The following is a 20,645-nucleotide window of genomic DNA, read 5'->3' as shown; positions in this document are numbered from 1 at the left end:
CAAATAATTCCTCTCCTTTATATGGCAATACTTCCATATGCCTTTTGGAATCCGCATCACCTGACCACTGTCGCGTCCATAAACTTCTTCTGGCAGATATGGACATCGCGCTTACTCTTGATGCTAGAGTACAAATATCCCTCTGAGCATCTCGCATATAAAGAAAAGCATCCTTTAATTGCTCTAGAGTCAATAAAATACTGTCCCTATCCAGGGTATCAATATTTTCAGTCAGAGAATCCAACCACACTACCCCAGCACTGCACATCCAGGCTGAGGCTACTGCCGGTCGCAGTATAACACCAGTATGTGTGTATATACTCTTCAGTGTAGTTTCCAGCCTCCTATCTGCTGGATCCTTGAGGGCGGCCGTATCAGGAGACGGCAACGCCACTTGCTTTGATAAACGTGTGAGCGCCTTATCCACCCTAGGGGGTGTTTCCCAGCGCGCCCTAACCTCTGGTGGGAAAGGGTATAATGCCAATAACTTCTTGGAAATTAGCAGTTTTCTATCTGGGTTAACCCACGCTTCGTCACACACGTCATTCAATTCCTCTGATTCTGGAAAAGCTACAGGTAGTTTTTTCACCCCCCACATAATACCCCTTTTTGAGGTACCAGCAGTATCAGAGATCTGCAAAGCCTCCTTCATTGCCGTGATCATATAACGTGTGGCCCTATTGGAAAATACGTTTGTTTCTTCACCGTCGACACTAGATTCATCTGTGTCGGTACCCGTGTCGACTGACTGAGGTAAGGGACGTTTTACAGCCCCTGACGGTGTCTGAGACGCCTGAGCCGGTACTAACTGGTTTTCCGGCCGTCTCATTTCGTCAACTGACTTTTGTAATGTGCTAACATTATCACGTAATTCCATAACTAAAGCCATCCATTCCGGTGTCGACTCCCTAGGGGGTGACATCACCATTACCGGCAATTGCTCTGCCTCCACACCAACATCGTCCTCATACATGTCGACACACACGTACCGACACACAGCAGCCACACAGGGAATGCTCTAATCGAAGACAGGACCCTCTTAGCCCTTTGGGGAGACAGAGGGAGAGTTTGCCAGCACACACCAAAAGCGCTATAAATGTATATAAACAACCCTAGAAGGTGTTGTTTTTGATATAAGCGCTTTTAATATATCAATATCGCCAAATTATGCCCCCCTTCTCTTTGTTACCCTGTTTCTGTAGTGCAGTGCAGGGGAGAGTCCTGGGAGCCTTCCTCACCAGCGGAGCTGAGCAGGAAAATGGCGCTGAGTGCTGAGGAGAATAAGCTCCGCCCCTTTTTCGGCGGGCTTTTCTCCCGGGTTTTAAGAAAACTGGCCTGGGTTAAATACATACATATAGCCTTAATGGCTATATGTGATGTATTTATTTTGCCACTAAAGGTATTTAATATTGCTGCCCAGGGCGCCCCCAGCAGCGCCCTGCACCCTCCGTGACTGAATCAGTGAGACGTGTAGCAACAATGGCGCACAGCTGCAGTGCTGTGCGCTACCTTCATGAAGACTGAGGAGTCTTCTGCCGCCTGCTTTCCGGACCTCCGTCTTCAGCGTCTGTAAGGGGGATCGGCGGCGCGGCTCCGGGACGAACCCCAGGAGGACCTGTGTTCCGACTCCCTCTGGAGCTAAGTGTCCAGTAGCCTAAGACTCCAATCCATCCTGCACGCAGGTGAGTTGGAAATCTCTCCCCTAAGTCCCTCGATGCAGTGATCCTGTTGCCAGCAGGATTCACTGAGATTTAAACCTAAAAAAAACTTTTTCTAAGCAGCTCTTTAGGAGAGCCACCTAGATTGCACCCTTCTCGGACGGGCACAAAAACCTAACTGAGGCTTGGAGGAGGGTCATAGGGGGAGGAGCCAGTACGCACCATGTGATCCTAAAAGCTTTATTTAGATGTGCCCTGTCTCCTGCGGAGCCCGCTAATCCCCATGGTCCTGACGGAGTCCCAGCATCCACTAGGACGTTAGAGAAATGGGCATACTCATGGATTCCCTTAGGTGCTAAAGGACAATGTGTACTCTCCTCAGTATTCCTATAGAGCATGACTTGGTGCCAAGTGACCTGACATATTTAAGACATCTCAGTAAAAGAGAAGTGAAAAAAAAAGGATATGTATCTTTCAGATTTTCTGATGGTGAACGTACGGCTGGAACTTTGTTTCCTCTGTCCACTATCTATTTGGTGGAAAAAGCTGTGTCCCAAACCTTAACGGTACTAGATCAGATGGTAGGGGAATTGGTCGTTTCAATCAGACAGTGGAAGAGCTGGCTCAAGTAAGAAAAATAAGATTTTACTTACCGAAAATCTATTTCTCGGAGTCCGTAGTGGATGCTGGGGTTCCTGAAAGGACCATGGGGAATAGCGGCTCCGCAGGGGACAGGGCACAAAAAGTAAAGCTTTTCCAGATCAGGTGGTGTGCACTGGCTCCTCCCCCTATGACCCTCCTCCAGACTCCAGTTAGGTACTGTGCCCGGACGAGCGTACACAATAAGGGAGGATTTTGAATCCCGGGTAAGACTCATACCAGCCACACCAATCACACCGTACAACTTGTGATCTAAACCCAGTTAACAGTATGATAACAGCGGAGCCTCTGAAAGATGGCTTCCTTCAACAATAACCCGAATTAGTTAACAATAACTATGTACAATTATTGCAGATAATCCGCACTTGGGATGGGCGCCCAGCATCCACTACGGACTCCGAGAAATAGATTTATCGGTAAGTAAAATCTTATTTTCTCTATCGTCCTAGTGGATGCTGGGGTTCCTGAAAGGACCATGGGGATTATACCAAAGCTCCCAAACGGGCGGGAGAGTGCGGATGACTCTGCAGCACCGAATGAGAGAACTCCAGGTCCTCCTTAGCCAGAGTATCAAATTTGTAAAATTTTACAAACGTGTTCTCCCCTGACCACGTAGCTGCTCGGCAAAGTTGTAATGCCGAGACCCCTCGGGCAGCCGCCCAAGATGAGCCCACCTTCCTTGTGGAGTGGGCCTTTACAGATTTAGGCTGTGGCAGGCCTGCCACAGAATGTGCAAGTTGGATTGTGCTACAGATCCAACGAGCAATCGTCTGCTTAGACGCAGGAGCACCCATCTTGTTGGGTGCATACAATATAAACAACGAGTCAGATTTTCTGACTCCAGCTGTCCTTGCAATATATATTTTTAATGCTCTGACAACGTCCAGTAACTTGGAGTCCTCCAAGTCACTTGTAGCCGCAGGCACTACAATAGGCTGGTTCAGATGAAATGCTGACACCACCTTAGGGAGAAAATGCGGACGAGTCCGCAGTTCTGCCCTGTCCGAATGGAAAATCAGATATGGGCTTTTGTAAGATAAAGCTGCCAGTTCTGACACTCTCCTGGCCGAAGCCAGGGCTAGAAGCATGGTCACTTTCCATGTGAGATATTTCAAATCCACCTTCTTTAGTGGTTCAAACCAATGAGATTTTAGAAAGTCCAAAACCACATTGAGATCCCACGGTGCCACTGGAGGCACCACAGGAGGCTGTATATGTAGCACTCCCTTAACAAAGGTCTGGACTTCAGGGACTGAAGCCAATTCTTTTTGAAAGAAAATCGACAGGGCCGAAATTTGAACCTTAATAGATCCCAATTTGAGACCCATAGACAATCCTGATTGCAGGAAATGTAGGAATCGACCCAGTTGAAATTCCTCCGTCGGAGCACTCCGATCTTCGCACCACGCAACATATTTTCGCCAAATTCGGTGATAATGTTGCACGGTTACTTCCTTCCTTGCTTTAATCAAAGTAGGAATGACTTCTTCCGGCATGCCTTTTTCCTTTAGGATCCGGCGTTCAACCGCCATGCCGTCAAACGCAGCCGCGGTAAGTCTTGAAACAGACAGGGACCCTGCTGAAGCAAGTCCCTCCTTAGAGGTAGAGGCCACGGATCTTCCGTGATCATCTCTTGAAGTTCCGGGTACCAAGTCCTTCTTGGCCAATCCGGAACCACTAGTATCGTCCTTACGCCTCTTTGCCGTATAATTCTCAATACTTTTGGTATGAGAGGCAGAGGAGGAAACACATACACCGACTGGTACACCCAAGGCGTTACCAGCGCGTCCACAGCTATTGCCTGCGGATCTCTTGACCTGGCGCAATACCTGTCCAGTTTTTTGTTGAGGCGAGACGCCATCATGTCCACCATTGGTCTTTCCCAACGGGTTACCAGCAAGTGGAAGACTTCTGGATGAAGTCCCCACTCTCCCGGGTGAAGATCGTGTCTGCTGAGGAAGTCTGCTTCCCAGTTGTCCACTCCCGGGATGAACACTGCTGACAGTGCTATCACATGATTCTCTGCCCAGCGAAGAATCCTTGCAGCTTCTGCCATTGCACTCCTGCTTCTTGTGCCGCCCTGTCTGTTCACATGGGCGACTGCCGTGATGTTGTCCGACTGGATCAACACCGGTTTTCCCTGAAGCAGAGGTTCTGCCTGGCTTAGAGCATTGTATATTGCTCTTAGTTCCAGAATGTTTATGTGAAGAGACGTTTCCAGGCTCGTCCATACTCCCTGGAAGTTTCTTCCTTGTGTGACTGCTCCCCAGCCTCTCAGGCTGGCGTCCGTGGTCACCAGGATCCAATCCTGTATGCCGAATCTGCGGCCCTCCAAAAGATGAGCACTCTGCAACCACCACAGAAGAGACACCCTTGTCCTTGGAGACAGGGTTATCCGCAGGTGCATCTGAAGATGCGACCCTGACCATTTGTCCAACAGATCCCTTTGGAAAATTCTTGCGTGGAATCTGCCGAATGGAATTGCTTCGTAAGAAGCCACCATTTTTCCCAGGACTCTTGTGCATTGATGTACAGACACCTTTCCTGGTTTTAGGAGGTTCCTGACAAGCTCGGATAACTCCTTGGCTTTTTCCTCCGGGAGAAAAACCTTTTTCTGAACCGTGTCCAGAATCATCCCTAGGAACAGCAGACGAGTTGTCGGCATTAACTGGGATTTTGGAATATTCAGAATCCACCCGTGCTGTTTTAGCACTTCTTGCGACAGTGCTAATCCCATCTCTAGCTGTTCTCTGGACCTTGCCCTTATTAGGAGATCGTCCAAGTATGGGATAATTAATATGCCTTTTCTTCGAAGAAGAATCATCATCTCGGCCATTACCTTTGTAAAGACCCGAGGTGCCGTGGACAATCCGAACGGCAGCGTCTGAAACTGATAGTGACAGTTTTGTACAACGAACCTGAGGTACCCCTGGTGTGAGGGGTAAATTGGAACGTGGAGATACGCATCCTTGATGTCCAAGGATACCATAAAGTCCCCCTCTTCCAGGTTCGCTATCACTGCTCTGAGTGACTCCATCTTGAACTTGAACTTCTTTATGTACAGGTTCAAGGACTTCAGATTTAGAATAGGCCTTACCGAGCCATCCGGCTTCGGTACCACAAAAAGAGTGGAATAATACCCCTTCCCTTGTTGTAGAAGAGGTACCTTGACTATCACCTGCTGAGAGTACAGCTTGTGAATGGCTTCCAAAACCGTCTCCCTTTCGGAGGGGGACGTTGGTAAAGCAGACTTCAGGAAACGGCGAGGTGGATCTGTCTCTAATTCCAACCTGTACCCCTGAGATATTATCTGCAGGATCCAGGGATCTACCTGCGAGTGAGCCCACTGCGCGCTGTAATTTTTGAGACGACCACCCACCGTCCCCGAGTCCGCTTGAGAAGCCCCAGCGTCATGCTGAGGCTTTTGTAGAAGCCGGGGAAGGCTTCTGTTCCTGGGAAGGAGCTGCCTGTTGCTGTCTCTTCCCTCGACCTCTGCCTCGTGGCAGATATGAATAGCCCTTTGCTCTCTTATTTTTAAAGGAACGAAAGGGCTGCGGTTGAAAAGTCGGTGCCTTTTTCTGTTGGGGAGTGACTTGAGGTAGAAAGGTGGATTTCCCGGCTGTAGCCGTGGCCACCAAATCTGATAGACCGACTCCAAATAACTCCTCCCCTTTATACGGCAAAACTTCCATATGTCGTTTTGAATCCGCATCGCCTGTCCACTGTCGCGTCCATAAAGCTCTTCTGGCCGAAATGGACATAGCACTTACCCGTAATGCCAGTGTGCAGATATCCCTCTGTGCATCACGCATATAAAGAAATGCATCCTTTATTTGTTCTAACGACAGTAAAATATTGTCCCTGTCCAGGGTATCAATATTTTCAATCAGGGACTCTGACCAAACTACCCCAGCACTGCACATCCAGGCAGTCGCTATAGCTGGTCGTAGTATAACACCTGCATGTGTGTATATACTTTTTTGGATATTTTCCATCCTCCTATCTGATGGATCTTTAAGTGCGGCCGTCTCAGGAGAGGGTAACGCCACTTGTTTAGATAAGCGTGTTAGCGCCTTGTCCACCCTAGGAGGTGTTTCCCAGCGCTCCCTAACCTCTGGCGGGAAAGGGTATAATGCCAATAATTTCTTTTAAATTATCAGCTTTTTATCAGGGGCAACCCACGCTTCATCACACACCTCATTTAGTTCTTCTGATTCAGGAAAAACTATAGGTAGTTTTTTCACACCCCACATAATACCCTGTTTAGTGGTACCTGTAGTATCAGCTAAATGTAACGCCTCCTTCATTGCCAAAATCATATAACGTGTGGCCCTACTGGAAAATACGGTTGATTCGTCACCGTCACCACTGGAGTCAGTGCCTGTGTCTGTGTCGACCGACTGAGGCAAAGGGCGTTTCACAGCCCCTGACGGTGTTTGAGTCGCCTGGACAGGCACTAATTGATTGTCCGGCCGTCTCATGTCGTCAAACGACTGCTTTAGCGTGTTGACACTATCCCGTAGTTCCATAAATAAAGGCATCCATTCTGGTGTCGACTCCCTAGGGGGTGACATCCTCATATTTGGCAATTGCTCCGCCTCCACACCAATATCGTCCTCATACATGTCGACACACACGTACCGACACACAGCAGACACACAGGGAATGCTCCTAACGAAGACAGGACCCACTAGCCCTTTGGGGAGACAGAGGGAGAGTTTGCCAGCACACACCAAAAGCGCTATATATAACAGGGATAGCCTTATAATAAGTGCTCCCTTATAGCTGCTTTATATATATCAAAATATCGCCATAAATTTGCCCCCCCTCTCTGTTTTACCCTGTTTCTGTAGTGTAGTGCAGGGGAGAGACCTGGGAGCCGTCCTGACCAGCGGAGCTGTGAGAGGAAATGGCGCCGTGTGCTGAGGAGATAGGCCCCGCCCCTTTTCCGGCGGGCTCGTCTCCCGCTATTTAGTGAATCCAGGCAGGGGTTAAATATCTCCATATAGCCTCTGGGGGCTATATGTGAGGTATTTTTAGCCTTTATATAGGTTACATTTGCCTCCCAGGGCGCCCCCCCCCAGCGCCCTGCACCCTCAGTGACTGCGTGTGAAGTGTGCTGAGAGGAAAATGGCGCACAGCTGCAGTGCTGTGCGCTACCTTTAGAAGACTGCAGGAGTCTTCAGCCGCCGATTCTGGACCTCTTCTGACTTCAGCATCTGCAAGGGGGCCGGCGGCGCGGCTCCGGTGACCATCCAGGCTGTACCTGTGATCGTCCCTCTGGAGCTGATGTCCAGTAGCCAAGAAGCCAATCCATCCTGCACGCAGGTGAGTTCACTTCTTCTCCCCTCAGTCCCTCGTTGCAGTGATCCTGTTGCCAGCAGGACTCACTGTAAAATAAAAAACCTAAGCTAAACTTTTTCTAAGCAGCTCTTTAGGAGAGCCACCTAGATTGCACCCTTCTCGGCCGGGCACAAAAATCTAACTGGAGTCTGGAGGAGGGTCATAGGGGGAGGAGCCAGTGCACACCACCTGATCTGGAAAAGCTTTACTTTTTGTGCCCTGTCTCCTGCGGAGCCGCTATTCCCCATGGTCCTTTCAGGAACCCCAGCATCCACTAGGACGATAGAGAAAGTGGCTTTACAAAATAGGATGGCACTGGATCAGCTGTTGGCAGCAGAAGGGGGCACGTGTGCAGTGGTAGGACAAGAATGTTGTACTTATATTGAAGATCACAGAGCTGAAATAAGTGCTCATCTGAGCAAGGTGGGAGAGTTGCAGCAGGAAATGATAAGGTTAGGTGCTAGTGAAGGTTGGGATCCACTTGGATGGCTAGGAGGAAGTATTGCAAAGCTTTTCTCTGGAGTATTGCAGTGCATTGTGTTTGCTGCACTGATTGTAGGAATCATATATCTTACCATCAAGTGTGGACCAGTAGTCTGTGTACAATGTGGTAAAGGATTTAAAAGGTTGAAAGTGCACCATGAAATGACCATTGTGGTGGTAGATGATGAGGTTCCACTAGAACAGGTGACTCAGGGAACAAGTCAGGGGCAGCAGGAAAGACAGGTGGTATATGCTGACATGAGCAAATCTTATGAAAGTTTACAACTCCAGGAAGCTGAGCCCATATACCAGGCTTTAGAGGAGGATCAGGCAGGTAGGGAAAGTACACAGCTTGTTAATTTTACTTATGGACTGGATAACAGGGTAGAAATGAATCAGGATGAGTATGTTAGACATGAAATACAAGCGAGTTTCACCTAACTGTGTCAACACCCTCTTAGCCAACACCAGAAGGTTCCTATAAAAAGAACAGGGATTCCCGTCCGGTGCGGTGAGCATTGGCGCCAGGCCCATCCCCGTGAACCTACCTTTTTCCTATGTTGTGCGTCTACCTAACCCTCATTAGAAATTGTGAAATTGAACCTTCTGATTTGTGTATTAGAGTGCCAAGTATATTGGCAGAGAGAGGAATGATATAGATAAGTGAATACACAAAATGGAAGCTGGATGTCAGTTTGTCTATTGCTTAAAAGAAACTGTTGCTTTAAATGTGATTCTTATATGTTTGCAGAAACTTTGATTTTAGTAGCAATTAAGGAAGTTAGTCTAGCTTTACAGTATTTCATAGACTGTGGTTAGCTAGTATCCTATAGAAAAGGGAAGTCGAAAGTATGTTGAAGATAAAAGTATATTTTTAATGTAACAGTCATAATCACAAGATGCTGAGCTAATTAATTGGAAATCCCCCATAAGGGGAGTTTATAAATTATAATATATTCTGATATTTGAAATGTAATTGGTCTATGTATATGATTGGCTTGTTAATTTGATTAGATCATGTAATGCTATGATGAAAGTATATAAGATGAAATCAACGTGTCAATGTGCAGTTCATGATATTCTTTTATCGTGAGCCCTGTGAACTTCACAATGCAATAAATCTACCAAAGAGACTTCATTGTTCTTCAATTATTTTACATGACCATATCAGTTGCCCTGGGGTCACTCAGCTGCTTCATTTTGGGGGGTCCCGCACCCTAGATTTGTACCCCCCAAAATGTTAGGGACTTGCCCGACTAATGAGGTCACCTGGACGCGGTGGGCAAGCCGTTACTTATGGCCATAACTATGCGAAGAACCTCGCTTAAAATGCTAAATTTTATTGCAATGATTATTATTAATAAATTGGTAGTGTTTGAATTGTGCACCTGCAACCTTTTTCTTTGTATGCAGTTCTACTGAAGGTCTCCGCAGGGTCGCACCTCTCATTACCGGTGTGCACCCCAGGACCCCTCCCCTGTATTACTCATTATGCAGACAGACAATACAAAATACAAAGACAGACAACTTGCGCGACTCAGTAAATAGCACTAAGGTGTCTCTATAAATATATATCTGGCCAAGTGCAGTGCACGCCAGCAATATGCCTGATCCCAAATTCCCCTTAACACCCCTGCGCCTTCAATGGAGGAGAGATGTAATACAGGAAATTCTGGAAATACAACAGGAAAAACAACAGGAAGCATGGTTAAATATGTCCCCATGCTCACAGTATAACACAAAGTGCAGACTTATAATTATGTAAGCAGATTTAATAAACATCTTATGTTGCATTCAAACCTGCACATATAACTTGTATCCTGTTTAACAAAGACTTAATAGCCTATTGTAATACATATGCAGCGCTGCTGTATTCTAGTAAACATACTTTCCCTTTTATCAACAAGAGTTAAACATGAGATTTTATCCAGTGACCCTGACATTTCTGTGTGCAGGGAACATCACTGTGGCAGCAAAGTTACTCACTAGGCTATGATGGAGCCTGCCTTATACAACTAACTCATTTGTGTGCCCCCCCCCCCCCCCCCCCGTGCACCGCTCTCTATACACGGAGCCAGGCTATGGTGGAGAGGGAGCCGGAAGCGGCATCGAGGGCCGGGGAGCGCGCTGCATAGAGCCGTGGAGCGGCCTATGCATAAATCAACGTGGCCGGCGCGGTTCAGAGCGGCGGGGAGGCAGCGTAATCAGCGGCGCTGGAAGCGGCGGTGGGCGGCTGAAAGCAGCGGCCACACACACACAGTATCCCCACACCGCCCCGACCCAACATACCTGGACCCTGTGGTGAGGGCTATGACGGGGCTTCTTCTGTAAGCTCCGTCCAGCCTTTTCTGCAGGGAGTCCTGCACGTGGTGGTGAGGGAGCTCTTTCAGAGAGGCCCGACACCCACAGCTGCTTCAGCAGCTTCCACTATCCCGGACCCTCGCCTTTCTGGAAGGGGGGAAGGGATGTGAAACAATGAAAAAAATCAAAAGAAATCCAATAATTGTGGATCTTGTTGCTCTGTGAGCACTGAAAAAACACTGAGGTACTCTGGGATATGGAGGGGAGGAGTAGACTCAAATTTTAAATTTATTCAGTGCCTAGCTCCTGTGGAACCGTCCATATCCTAAGAGTACTCCAGTGACCCCTAGTGGATGAAAAAGAAAAATATCACTGTTTTGTAGATTTAGGGATGTATTAAAATCCTGTCGGATTTGGCCGTTCCAGACAATGCCAATGCGACATTTTTTATGTCGGATTGACATAGTCCGAAACGGGGATAAAACCTGTCGGATTCGGCCACGAATCTGACAAAACACGTGGATCTGCGGCTAATCCACCAATCCACGTTTTTTCTGACAACTCAAGAAAAAAACAGCACCATTGAACAGGTCGGAACAGTTTCCAACTTAAAGTCGGAAACTACCATCTTGCCAACAAAACGGCAGTTCCGACTTCAAATGAATACCCCCCTTAGTAATTAACAAGAGCACAAAGTATATCTTACCCAAGGAGAGGCTTTCCCACTAGTGTAAAGTTATCACTGCCAACTAGCAAAATCTGAAAGAGGGGAATATAAAAAAAAGAATACATATTAGAATAATATTTTCAAATCCAGTACATGAGAAAGAACATAAAGAAAACTGCCAGATAATTGCATAAAGCCTATTATATCTTCTGACAGAAAAGCACTAGCATCTATAGCACTCATATGCGACCATGTAAAGTAATAGGGAAATACTCCTTAACCGTCACACGGCAATTATTTTTTTATTTATTTTATTTATTAACAGTATCTTATATAGCGCAGCATATTCCGTTGCGCTATACAATTGGAACAACAGTAATAGAACAAAACTGGGTTAAGACAGACAGACAGAGGTAGGAAGGCCCTGCTCGCAAGCTTACAATCTATAGGGAAATAGGCATTGATACACAAGGATAGGTGCTATCTATTGCATAGGTGTCCACCAGATCGCAATGGTTCTTGGTGGGCTCCATGATATGGTCATACAGCAATGTTGGCCAAGGGTCAGGAGGGTGTGAAAGTGAAGAAAGATAAAATATGTGAGATTACAGAACAGCGCAGCCCGTGTCTTCAGGCCTTTATCCCTCCAGTGCTGGGATCAGTAACTCCGCTTCCATGTTTCAGTACAATTAGGCAGCATCAATTCTACAAAGATCTTGCCAGACAGCATCCATACATATGTGTTACTTATAGGATTCATGTTCACTTCTGCGGCCAGTGGGTGCGTATGGCAGATTGCAGGCTGTTTCAGCGGGGTACTGCCATAAGGGAAGGGTGCATTATGTCCAATTAAAATCGGGCAGGGCGTGGCACACCGCTGAAGTGGTTAGTTAAAGATGAGGCTCATAATGGGCAATATTCAATTGTTTATCACCCTTGGTCTCCCGTCTAAAGTGACATTAGATCGAGGAGGTGGGGCGATATTCAATTGTTTCTCTGTCATACCCAGAGAGGTCGAGTTTAGCCGCATAAAGTGCTTATCCCGACTAAACTAAAGGGCGCAATGCGAAAAATCCTGTTTCAGTGCTCAAATGGGTCACTTTTTACTTGATTCAGCTCTCCATCCCTGGTGGGAGTGAGCTGAAATACCAGCGCCGGCAGATAATCTACTGGCTGCCAGCAAGAGAAACAATTTAATGTCGCCAAATTAATGAAAACTACATTTCTCTAATAAGAATTTGACATGTTTACCACACAAATATATAGGGTAGAAATAAAACATTACCAAAAAGTCTTCCTTACCTTCTCTAACCTTATCCTCTCTCCACACTGTGCTTCATAAGATCCTCGAATAAAAATAAGATCTTCATTGGTTACTTTCCACTGTTTACCTGTAAAGTGGATGACGGCAAAAAGACGCCCGAATTGTCCCGTAGCAATAAGATTGTTTACTTTTTTCACAAGCTCTGCAAAAAAAAAAAATGTATAAGAATGGTGTTAGAATAACATTACAGAAAATAAGATTTTACTTACCGGTAAATCTATTTCTCGTAGTCCGTAGAGGATGCTGGGGACTCCGTAAGGACCATGGGGATAGACGGGCTCTGCAGGAGACATGGGCACTTTAAGAAAGACTGACTCTGGGTGTGCACTGGCTCCTTCCTCTATGCCCCTCCTCCAGACCTCAGTTAGAGAAACTGTGCCCAGAGGAGACGGACAGTACAAGGAAAGGATTTTTGTAATCCAAGGGCAAGATTCATACCAGCCACACCAATTACACATTATAACTTGTGATAAACTACCCAGTTAACAGTATGAAAAACAACATAGCATCAGTCCAATACCGATGAAACTATAACATAACCCTTATGTAAGCAATAACTATATACAAGTCTTGCAGAAGAAGTCAGCACTTGGGACGGGCGCCCAGCATTCTCTACGGACTACGAGAAATAGATTTACCGGTAAGTAAAATCTTATTTTCTCTAACGTCCTAGAGGATGCTGGGGATTCCGTAAGGACCATGGGGATTATACCAAAGCTCCCAAACAGGCGGGAGAGTGCGGATGACTCTGCAGTACCGATTGAGCAAACATGAGGTCCTCCTCAGCCAGGGTATCAAACTTATAGAACTTTGCAAAGGTGTTTGACCCCGACCAAGTAGCAGCTCGGCACAACTGTAGTGCCGAGACCCCTCGGGCAGCCGCCCAAGAAGAGCCCACCTTCCTAGTGGAATGGGCTTTAACCGATCTCGGTAACGGCAATCCTGCCATAGAATGCGCCTGCTGAATCGTGTTACAGATCCAGCGAGCAATAGTCTGCTTTGAAGCAGGGCCGCCAACTTTGTTGGCTGCATACAGGACAAACAGTGCTTCTGTTTTCCTAATCCTAGCCGTTCTGGCCACGTAAATTTTCAAAGCCCTGACCACATCAAGGGACTCGGAATCCTCCAAGTCACGTGTAGCCACAGGCACGACAATAGGTTGGTTCATATGAAAGGATGAGACCACATTAGGTAGGAATTGATGATGGGTCCGCAATTCCGCTCTATCCATATGGAAAACCAGATAGGGGCTTTTATATGATAAAGCCGCCAATTCCGACACTCGCCTAGCCGAAGCCAAGGCTAACAACATGACCACCTTCCAGGTGAGATATTTCAACTCCACTGTCTTAAGTGGTTCAAACCAATGTGACTTAAGGAAACAACACCACGTTAAGGTCCCAAGGCGCCACCGGAGGTACAAAAGGAGGCTGAAATGCAGTACTCCCTTCACAAAAGTCTGTACTTCAGGTAATGAGGCCAATTCCTTTTGAAAGAAAATGGATAAGGCCGAAATCTGAACTTTAATGGAGCCTAATTTTAGGCCCAAATTCACTCCAGTTTGTAGGAAGTGAAGAAAACGGCCCAGGTGGAACTCCTCCGTAGGAGCATTCCTGGCCTCACACCAAGAAACATATTTTCTCCATATTCGGTGATAATGTTTAGATGTCACGTCTTCCTAGCCTTTATTAGCGTAGGAATGACCTCATCCGGAATACCTTTTTCCGCTAGGATCCAGCGTTCAACCGCCATGCCGTCAAACGCAGCCGCGGTAAGTCTTGAAACAGACAGGGACCTTGTTGTAACAGGTCCTGCCTTAGAGGAAGAGGCCACGGATCTTCTGTGAGCATTTCTTGCAGATCCGGATACCAGGTCCTTCGTGGCCAATCTGGAACAATGAGAATTGTTCTCACTCCTCCTTTTCTTATTATCCTCAACACCTTGGGTATAAGAGGAAGAGGAGGAAACACATATACCGACTGGAACACCCACGGTGTCACTAGGGCGTCGACCGCTACCGCCTGAGGGTCTCTTGACCTGGCGAAATACCTTTGTAGCTTTTTGTTGAGACGGGATACCATCATGTCTATGTGGGGTAGTCCCCACCGACTTGCAATGTGCGCGAAGACCTCCTGATGAAGTCCCCACTCTCCCGGATGCAGATCGTGTCTGCTGAGGAAGTCTGCTTCCCAGTTGTCCACTCCCGGAATGAACACTGCTGACAGAGTGCTTACATGATTCTCCGCCCAGCGAAGAATCCTGGTGGCCTCTGCCATTGCCACTTTGCTCCTTGTGCCGCCTTAGCGGTTTACATGAGCTACTGCGGTGATGTTGTCTGACTGGATCAGAACTGGTCGATTGCGAAGTAAGATCTCCGCTTGACGTAGGGCGTTGTATATGGCCCTTAGTTCCAGGATGTTGATGTGAAGACAAGTCTCTTGACTTGACCAAAGTCCTTGGAAATGTCTTCCCTGTGTGACTGCTCCCCAACCTCGGAGGCTCGCGTCCGTGGTCACCAGGATCCAGTCCTGAATGCCGAACCTGCGGCCCTCTAGAAGGTGAGCACTGTTTAGCCACCACCGGAGAGATACTCTGGCCCTGGGGGACAGGGTGATCCTCTGATGCAATTGCAGATACGACCCTGACCATTTGTCCAATAGGTCCCATTGGAAGGTCCTTGCATGGAATCTGCCGTATGGAATGGTTTCGTATGTTGCCACCATCTTTCCCAGAACTTGAATGCAATGATGCACTGACACTTGTTTTGGTTTCAACAAGTTCATGACTAGAGTCATGAGTTCCTGCGCTTTTTCCGTCGGAAGAAAAAGCCTTTTCTGGTCTGTGTCCAGAATCATGCCCAAGAAGGGCAGACGAGTTGTAGGATTCAGCTGTGACTTTGGAATATTGAGAATCCAGCCGTGTCGTTGCAACACATTCAGTGAAAGTGATACGCTGCTCAGCAACTTCTCCCGAGATCTCGTTTTTATGAGGAGATTGTCCAAGTACGGGATAATTGCGACACACTGCTTGCGCAGGAGCACCATCATTTCCGCCATTACCTTGGTGAAAATTTTCAGGGTCGTGGAAAGCCCAAACGGCAACGTCTGAAATTGGTAATGACAATCTTGTACCGCAAATCTCAGGCACGCCTGATGAGGAGGATATATGGGGACATGCAGGTATGCATCATTTATGTCCAGAGATACCAAAAAAATCTCCCCCTTCTAGGCTGGCGATGACCGCCCTGAGCGATTCCATCTTGAACTTGAACAGTTTTAAGTAAAGGTTCAGGGACTTTAAATTCAAAATGGGTCTGACCGAACCGTCCGGTTTCGGAACTACAAACAGAGTTGAGTAGTACCCCTCTACCACCACTTGTTGCAGACACAATTTGTGAATTGCCTGTAAAACTCTCTCCCTTTCCATGGGTTGTTTCGGTAGGGCCGATTCGAAAAACCAGCGAGGGGGCACTTCTTCGAATTCTAGCTTGTAACCCTGGGAAACAATTTCTATTGCCCATGGATCCACCTGTGAGTGGACCCAGACGTGGCTGAACAGTCGAAGACGTGCTCCCACAGGAGCCGACTCCCTCAGGGGAGCCCAAGCGTCATGCGGTGGATTTAGCAGAGGCCGGGGAGGACTTCTGTTCCTGGGAACTAGATGTGGTATGCAGCTTTTCCCTCTGCCCTTACCTATGGCAAGAAAGGACGATCCACGTGCTCTCTTGCTTTTATTGGGACGAAAAGACTGCATTTGATAATGAGGCACTTTCTTAGGTTGTGAGGGAATATATGGCAAAAAATTTGATTTACCTGCCGTAGCCGTGGAGACGAGATCCGAGAGGCCCTCTCCAAACAATTCCTCACCCTTGTAAGGCAACAACTCCATATGCCTCTTGGAGTCGGCATCACCTGTCCACTGCCGGGTCCATAAGAAACACCTAGCAGAAATAGACATAGCGTTTATTCTGGAACCCAGTAAATTAATGTCTCTTTGAGCATCTCTCATATATAGGACAGCATCTTTTATATGCCCTAGGGTCATTAAAATGGTATCCTTATCAAGAGTCAATATCTGCTGATAAGGAATCGGTCCATGCTGCTACAGCACTACAAACCCAGGCCGACGCAATAGCCGGTCTGAGTAACGTACCAGAATGTGTGTAAATGGACTTAAAGGTAACCTCCTGCTTGCGGTCAGCAGGATCCCTGAGGGTAGCTGTATCTTGGGATGGAAGCGCTATCTTTTTTGATAAGCGTGTTAAAGCTTTGTCCACCCTAGGGGAGGATTCCCACCGTATTCTGTCCTGTGACGGGAAAGGATACGCTACAAGAATCCTTTTGGGAATCTGCAGTTTATCTGGATTTTCCAACGCTTTTTCGCATAAATCGTTCAGCTCATGTGAGGAAGGAAAGGTGACCTCTGGTTTCTTTCCCTTAAACATGTGTACCTTCGTGTCAGAGGGGGTTCCTCAGTGATATGCAAAACCTCTTTTAAAGCGATAATCATATATCGAATACATTTTGCCACCCTTGGCTGCAATTTTGCATCTTCGTAGTAGACATTGGAGTCTGAGTCCGTGTCGGTATCTGTGACAGCTATTTGGGATAGTGGGCGCTTCTGAGACCCCGAAGGTCCAGGCGACAGTGGGACAGGCATGGGTTGACTGTAACCCAGCTTCAGCTTTGTCTAATCTTTTGTGCAGTAAATTAACATTTGCACTCAAAACATTCCACATATTCATCCAGTCAGGCGTCGGCACTGCTGACGGAGACCTAGCATTCATACACTCCCCCTCCTCCTTAGATGAGCCTTCAATCTCAGACATGTCGACACACGCGTACCGACACACCGCACACACACACACACACACACAGGGAAGCCCTTCTGAAGACAGGTTCCCCACCAGGCCCTTTGGAGAGGCAGAGAGAGAATATGCCAGCACACACCCCAGCGCTATATGAGCCAGTAAAAAAACAGTGTTTACCTAGTAGCGCCTGTAATATGTATTTTGCTAAATATGTGCCCCCCCCTCTACTTAAAAACCCTCTTTCGCTGTGTGTCAAGTAGGGGAGAGTCCAGGGAGCTTCCTCTCAGCGGTGCTGTGGAGAAAAGATGACGCTGGTGAGTGCTGAGGGAGAAGCCCCGCCCCCTCGGCGGCGGGCTTCTGTCCCGCTCGAAATATTTCAAATCATGGCGGGGGCTCTCTATATACATGTACAGTGTCCAGCTGTACATGTATATACACTAAAATGCTATACAGGAGTCTTAAATTGCTGCCCAGGGCGCCCCCCCCTGCGCCCTGCACCCTGACCGGAGTGTGTGGGTGAATGGAAGCAATGGCGCACAGCTGCAGTGCTGTGCGTTACCTCTGTGAAGAATCTGAAGTTTTCTGCCGCCTGTGATGCTCTTTTCCTCACATACTCACCCGGCTTCTTTCTTCCGGCTCTGCGAGGAGGACGGCGGCGCGGCTCTGGGACGGACGGCGACGGTGAGACCTGATTACCGATCCCTCTGGAGCTAATGGTGTCCAGTAGCCTAAGAAACAGAGCCCTGAAACTCAGAGAAGTGGGTCTGTTTCTCTCTCCTCAGTCCCTCGATGCAGGGAGTCTGTTGCCAGCAGGCTCCCTGAAAATAAAAAACCTAACAAAAATGCTTTCTAACAGGAAACTCAGGAGAGCTCCTGAAATGCACCCAGCTCCTCTGGGCACAGTATCAAAACTGAGGTCTGGAGGAGGGGCATAGAGGGAGGAGCCAGTGCACACCCAGAGTCAAAGTCTTTCTTAAAGTGCCCATGTCTCCTGCGGAGCCCGTCTATCCCGTTGGTCCTTACGGTGTCCCCAGCATCCTCTAGGACGTTAGAAAAACAACAAATAGGATTTTGGTTACCTACCGGTAAATCCTTTTCTCGTAGTCAGTTGAGGATGCTGGTGTCCACATTAATACCATGGGGTATAGACGGAGCCATTGGCACTTTAAGAGTTTGAGAGTGTGGGCTGGGTCCTCCCTCTATGCCGCTCCTACCAGACTCAGTCTAGAAACTGTGCCCGAGGAGACGGACATCTTCGAGAGAAGGATTTAACACAGATAGTGGCGAGATTCATACCAGCTTACACAATACAAGGCACATCAAGCTAACTAGCTTGGAAAACTCAGCAACTGCTGAAACATTACTTAACAAGTCACAATGCAGTACTTAGCTAAAAACAAAGTTGTACTGAACCAGATAACAATTGCAGGAAAACGAAGCGCTGGGAAGGCGCCCAGCATCCTCTACGGACTACGAGAAAAGGATTTACCGGTAAGTAACCAAAATCCTATTTTCTCTTGCGTCCTAGAGGATGCTGGGGTCCACATTAGTACCATGGGGATGTACCAAAGCTCCCAGAACGGGAGGGAGAGCGCGGAGGCTCCTGCAGAACCGATTGACTGAACTTCAGATCATCAGAGGCCAAAGTATCGAACTTGTAAAACTTTGCAAACGTGTTCGACCCAGACCAAGTTGCAGCTCGGCAAAGTTGCAATGCCGAGACACCCCTGGCAGCCACCCAGGAAGACCCCACCTTACGAGTAGAGTGGGCCTTGACAGACATAGGGCACTGCAATCCTACCGTAGAATACGCATGCTGGATAGTGAACCTGATCCAGCGAGAGATCGTCTGCTTAGAAGCAGGACACCCAATTTTCTTGGGATCATACAGGACAAACAGAGTTCGATTTTCTGCGACGAGCAGTCCCCTTCACATAGATTTTCAGAGCCCTAACAACATCCAAGGACTTTGATGTAATTGAGGAGTCAGTAGCCACTGGCACCAAAGTAAGTTGGTTAATATGAAATGCCGACACAACCTTCGGAAGAAACTGCTGACGTATCCGGAGCTCAGCTCTATCTTCGTGGAAGATCAAGTATGGGCTTTTACAGGACAAAGCCCCCAACTCCGACACACGTCTAGCAGAAGCTAAGGCCAACAACGTGACAACCTTCCACATAAGAAATTTGACCTCAACCTCCTGTAGAGGCTCAAACCAGTCCGACTGAAGGAACTGCAACACCACGTTAAGGTCCCAAGGCGCCGTAGGCGGTACAAAGGGAGGCTGGATGTGCAGAACTCCCTTCAAAAAGGTCTGAATCTCAGGGAGGACAGCCAATTGTTTCTGGAAGAAAATGGATAGGGCCGAAATCTGGACCTTCACAGATCCCAACCTCAGGCCCATATCCACACCAGCTTGCAGGAAGAGGAGAAACCGTCCCAGTTGAAACTCCACCGTAGGAAATTTCTTGGACTCACACCAAGATACATATTTTTTCCAAATTCGATTGTAATGTTTAGACGTTACTCCTTTCCTAGCCTGTATCAGGGTAGGAATAACCTTGTTCGCAATGCCCTTTCGAGCTAGTATCAAGCGTTCAACCACCATGCCGTCAAACGTAGCCGCGGTAAGTTTTCAGCATCAGCTTTATTGGCCAGGTATACTTGCGTATACTAGGAATTTGTCTACTTGATAGGCGAACGGACCCTGCTGCAGCAGGTCTTTCCGAAGAGGAAGAGGCCTCGGCTCTTCTTGCAGTAGATCCGTGTACCAAGCCCTTCTTGGCCAGTCTGGAGCAATAAGGATCGCCTGAACCCTTGTTCTCCTTATGAGCTTTAGAACTCTTGGGATGAGTGGGGGAAACACGTACACCGATTGGAATACCCGCGGAGACACTAGGGCATCCACTGCTTGTGGGTCCCTCGACCTGGAACAATAAAGCAGAAGCTTCTTGTTGAGACGAGAGGCCATCATGTCTATTTGAGGTACCCCCCAAAGATCTATTATCTCCTTGAACACCTCCGGATGGAGACCCCACTTCCCTGGATGGAGATCGTGTCTGCTGAGGAAGTCCGCTTCCCAGTTGTCTACTCCCGGAATGAAGATTGTCAACAGCGCCAACGCGTGTTTTTCTGCCCAGAGGATGATTCTTGTGACCTCTGACATTGGAGCTCTGCTCTTCGTTCCGGCCTGTCGGTTTATGTAAGCTACCTTCGTTACATTGTCCGACTGCACTTGAATGGCCCGATTCCTTAGAAGATGGGCAGCTTGAAGAAGACTGTTGTATACGGCTCTTAGTTCCAGAATGTTGATCGGTAATCCGGCTTCCAGACCTGACCACCTGCCCTGGAAGGTTTACCCTTCAGTGACTGCACCCCGGCCTCAGAGGCTTACATCC

The 20,645-nt window shown here is 47.7% G+C and overlaps 1 protein-coding gene across 1 annotated transcript in view; it reads right to left on the bottom strand.

Moving 5' to 3' along the window:
* The window catches only part of MRPL21 (mitochondrial ribosomal protein L21), an 88,747-nt gene that overhangs the window by 31,827 nt on the left and 36,275 nt on the right, over positions 1–20,645 (bottom strand). Inside the window, exons 4-5 of the mRNA XM_063944352.1 lie at positions 12,415–12,578; positions 11,152–11,204 (exon numbers count right to left, since the gene is read on the bottom strand). Coding sequence (XP_063800422.1) covers positions 11,152–11,204; positions 12,415–12,578 — 217 coding nt within the window. The remainder of the gene's footprint in view (positions 1–11,151; positions 11,205–12,414; positions 12,579–20,645) is intronic.

The sequence above is a fragment of the Pseudophryne corroboree genome, chromosome 11 (assembly GCF_028390025.1).
Source record: "Pseudophryne corroboree isolate aPseCor3 chromosome 11, aPseCor3.hap2, whole genome shotgun sequence".
Lineage (NCBI taxonomy): Eukaryota > Metazoa > Chordata > Amphibia > Anura > Myobatrachidae > Pseudophryne > Pseudophryne corroboree.
Note: the sequence above shows the minus strand (reverse complement) of the source record. Positions and strands in the feature narration are given on the sequence as shown.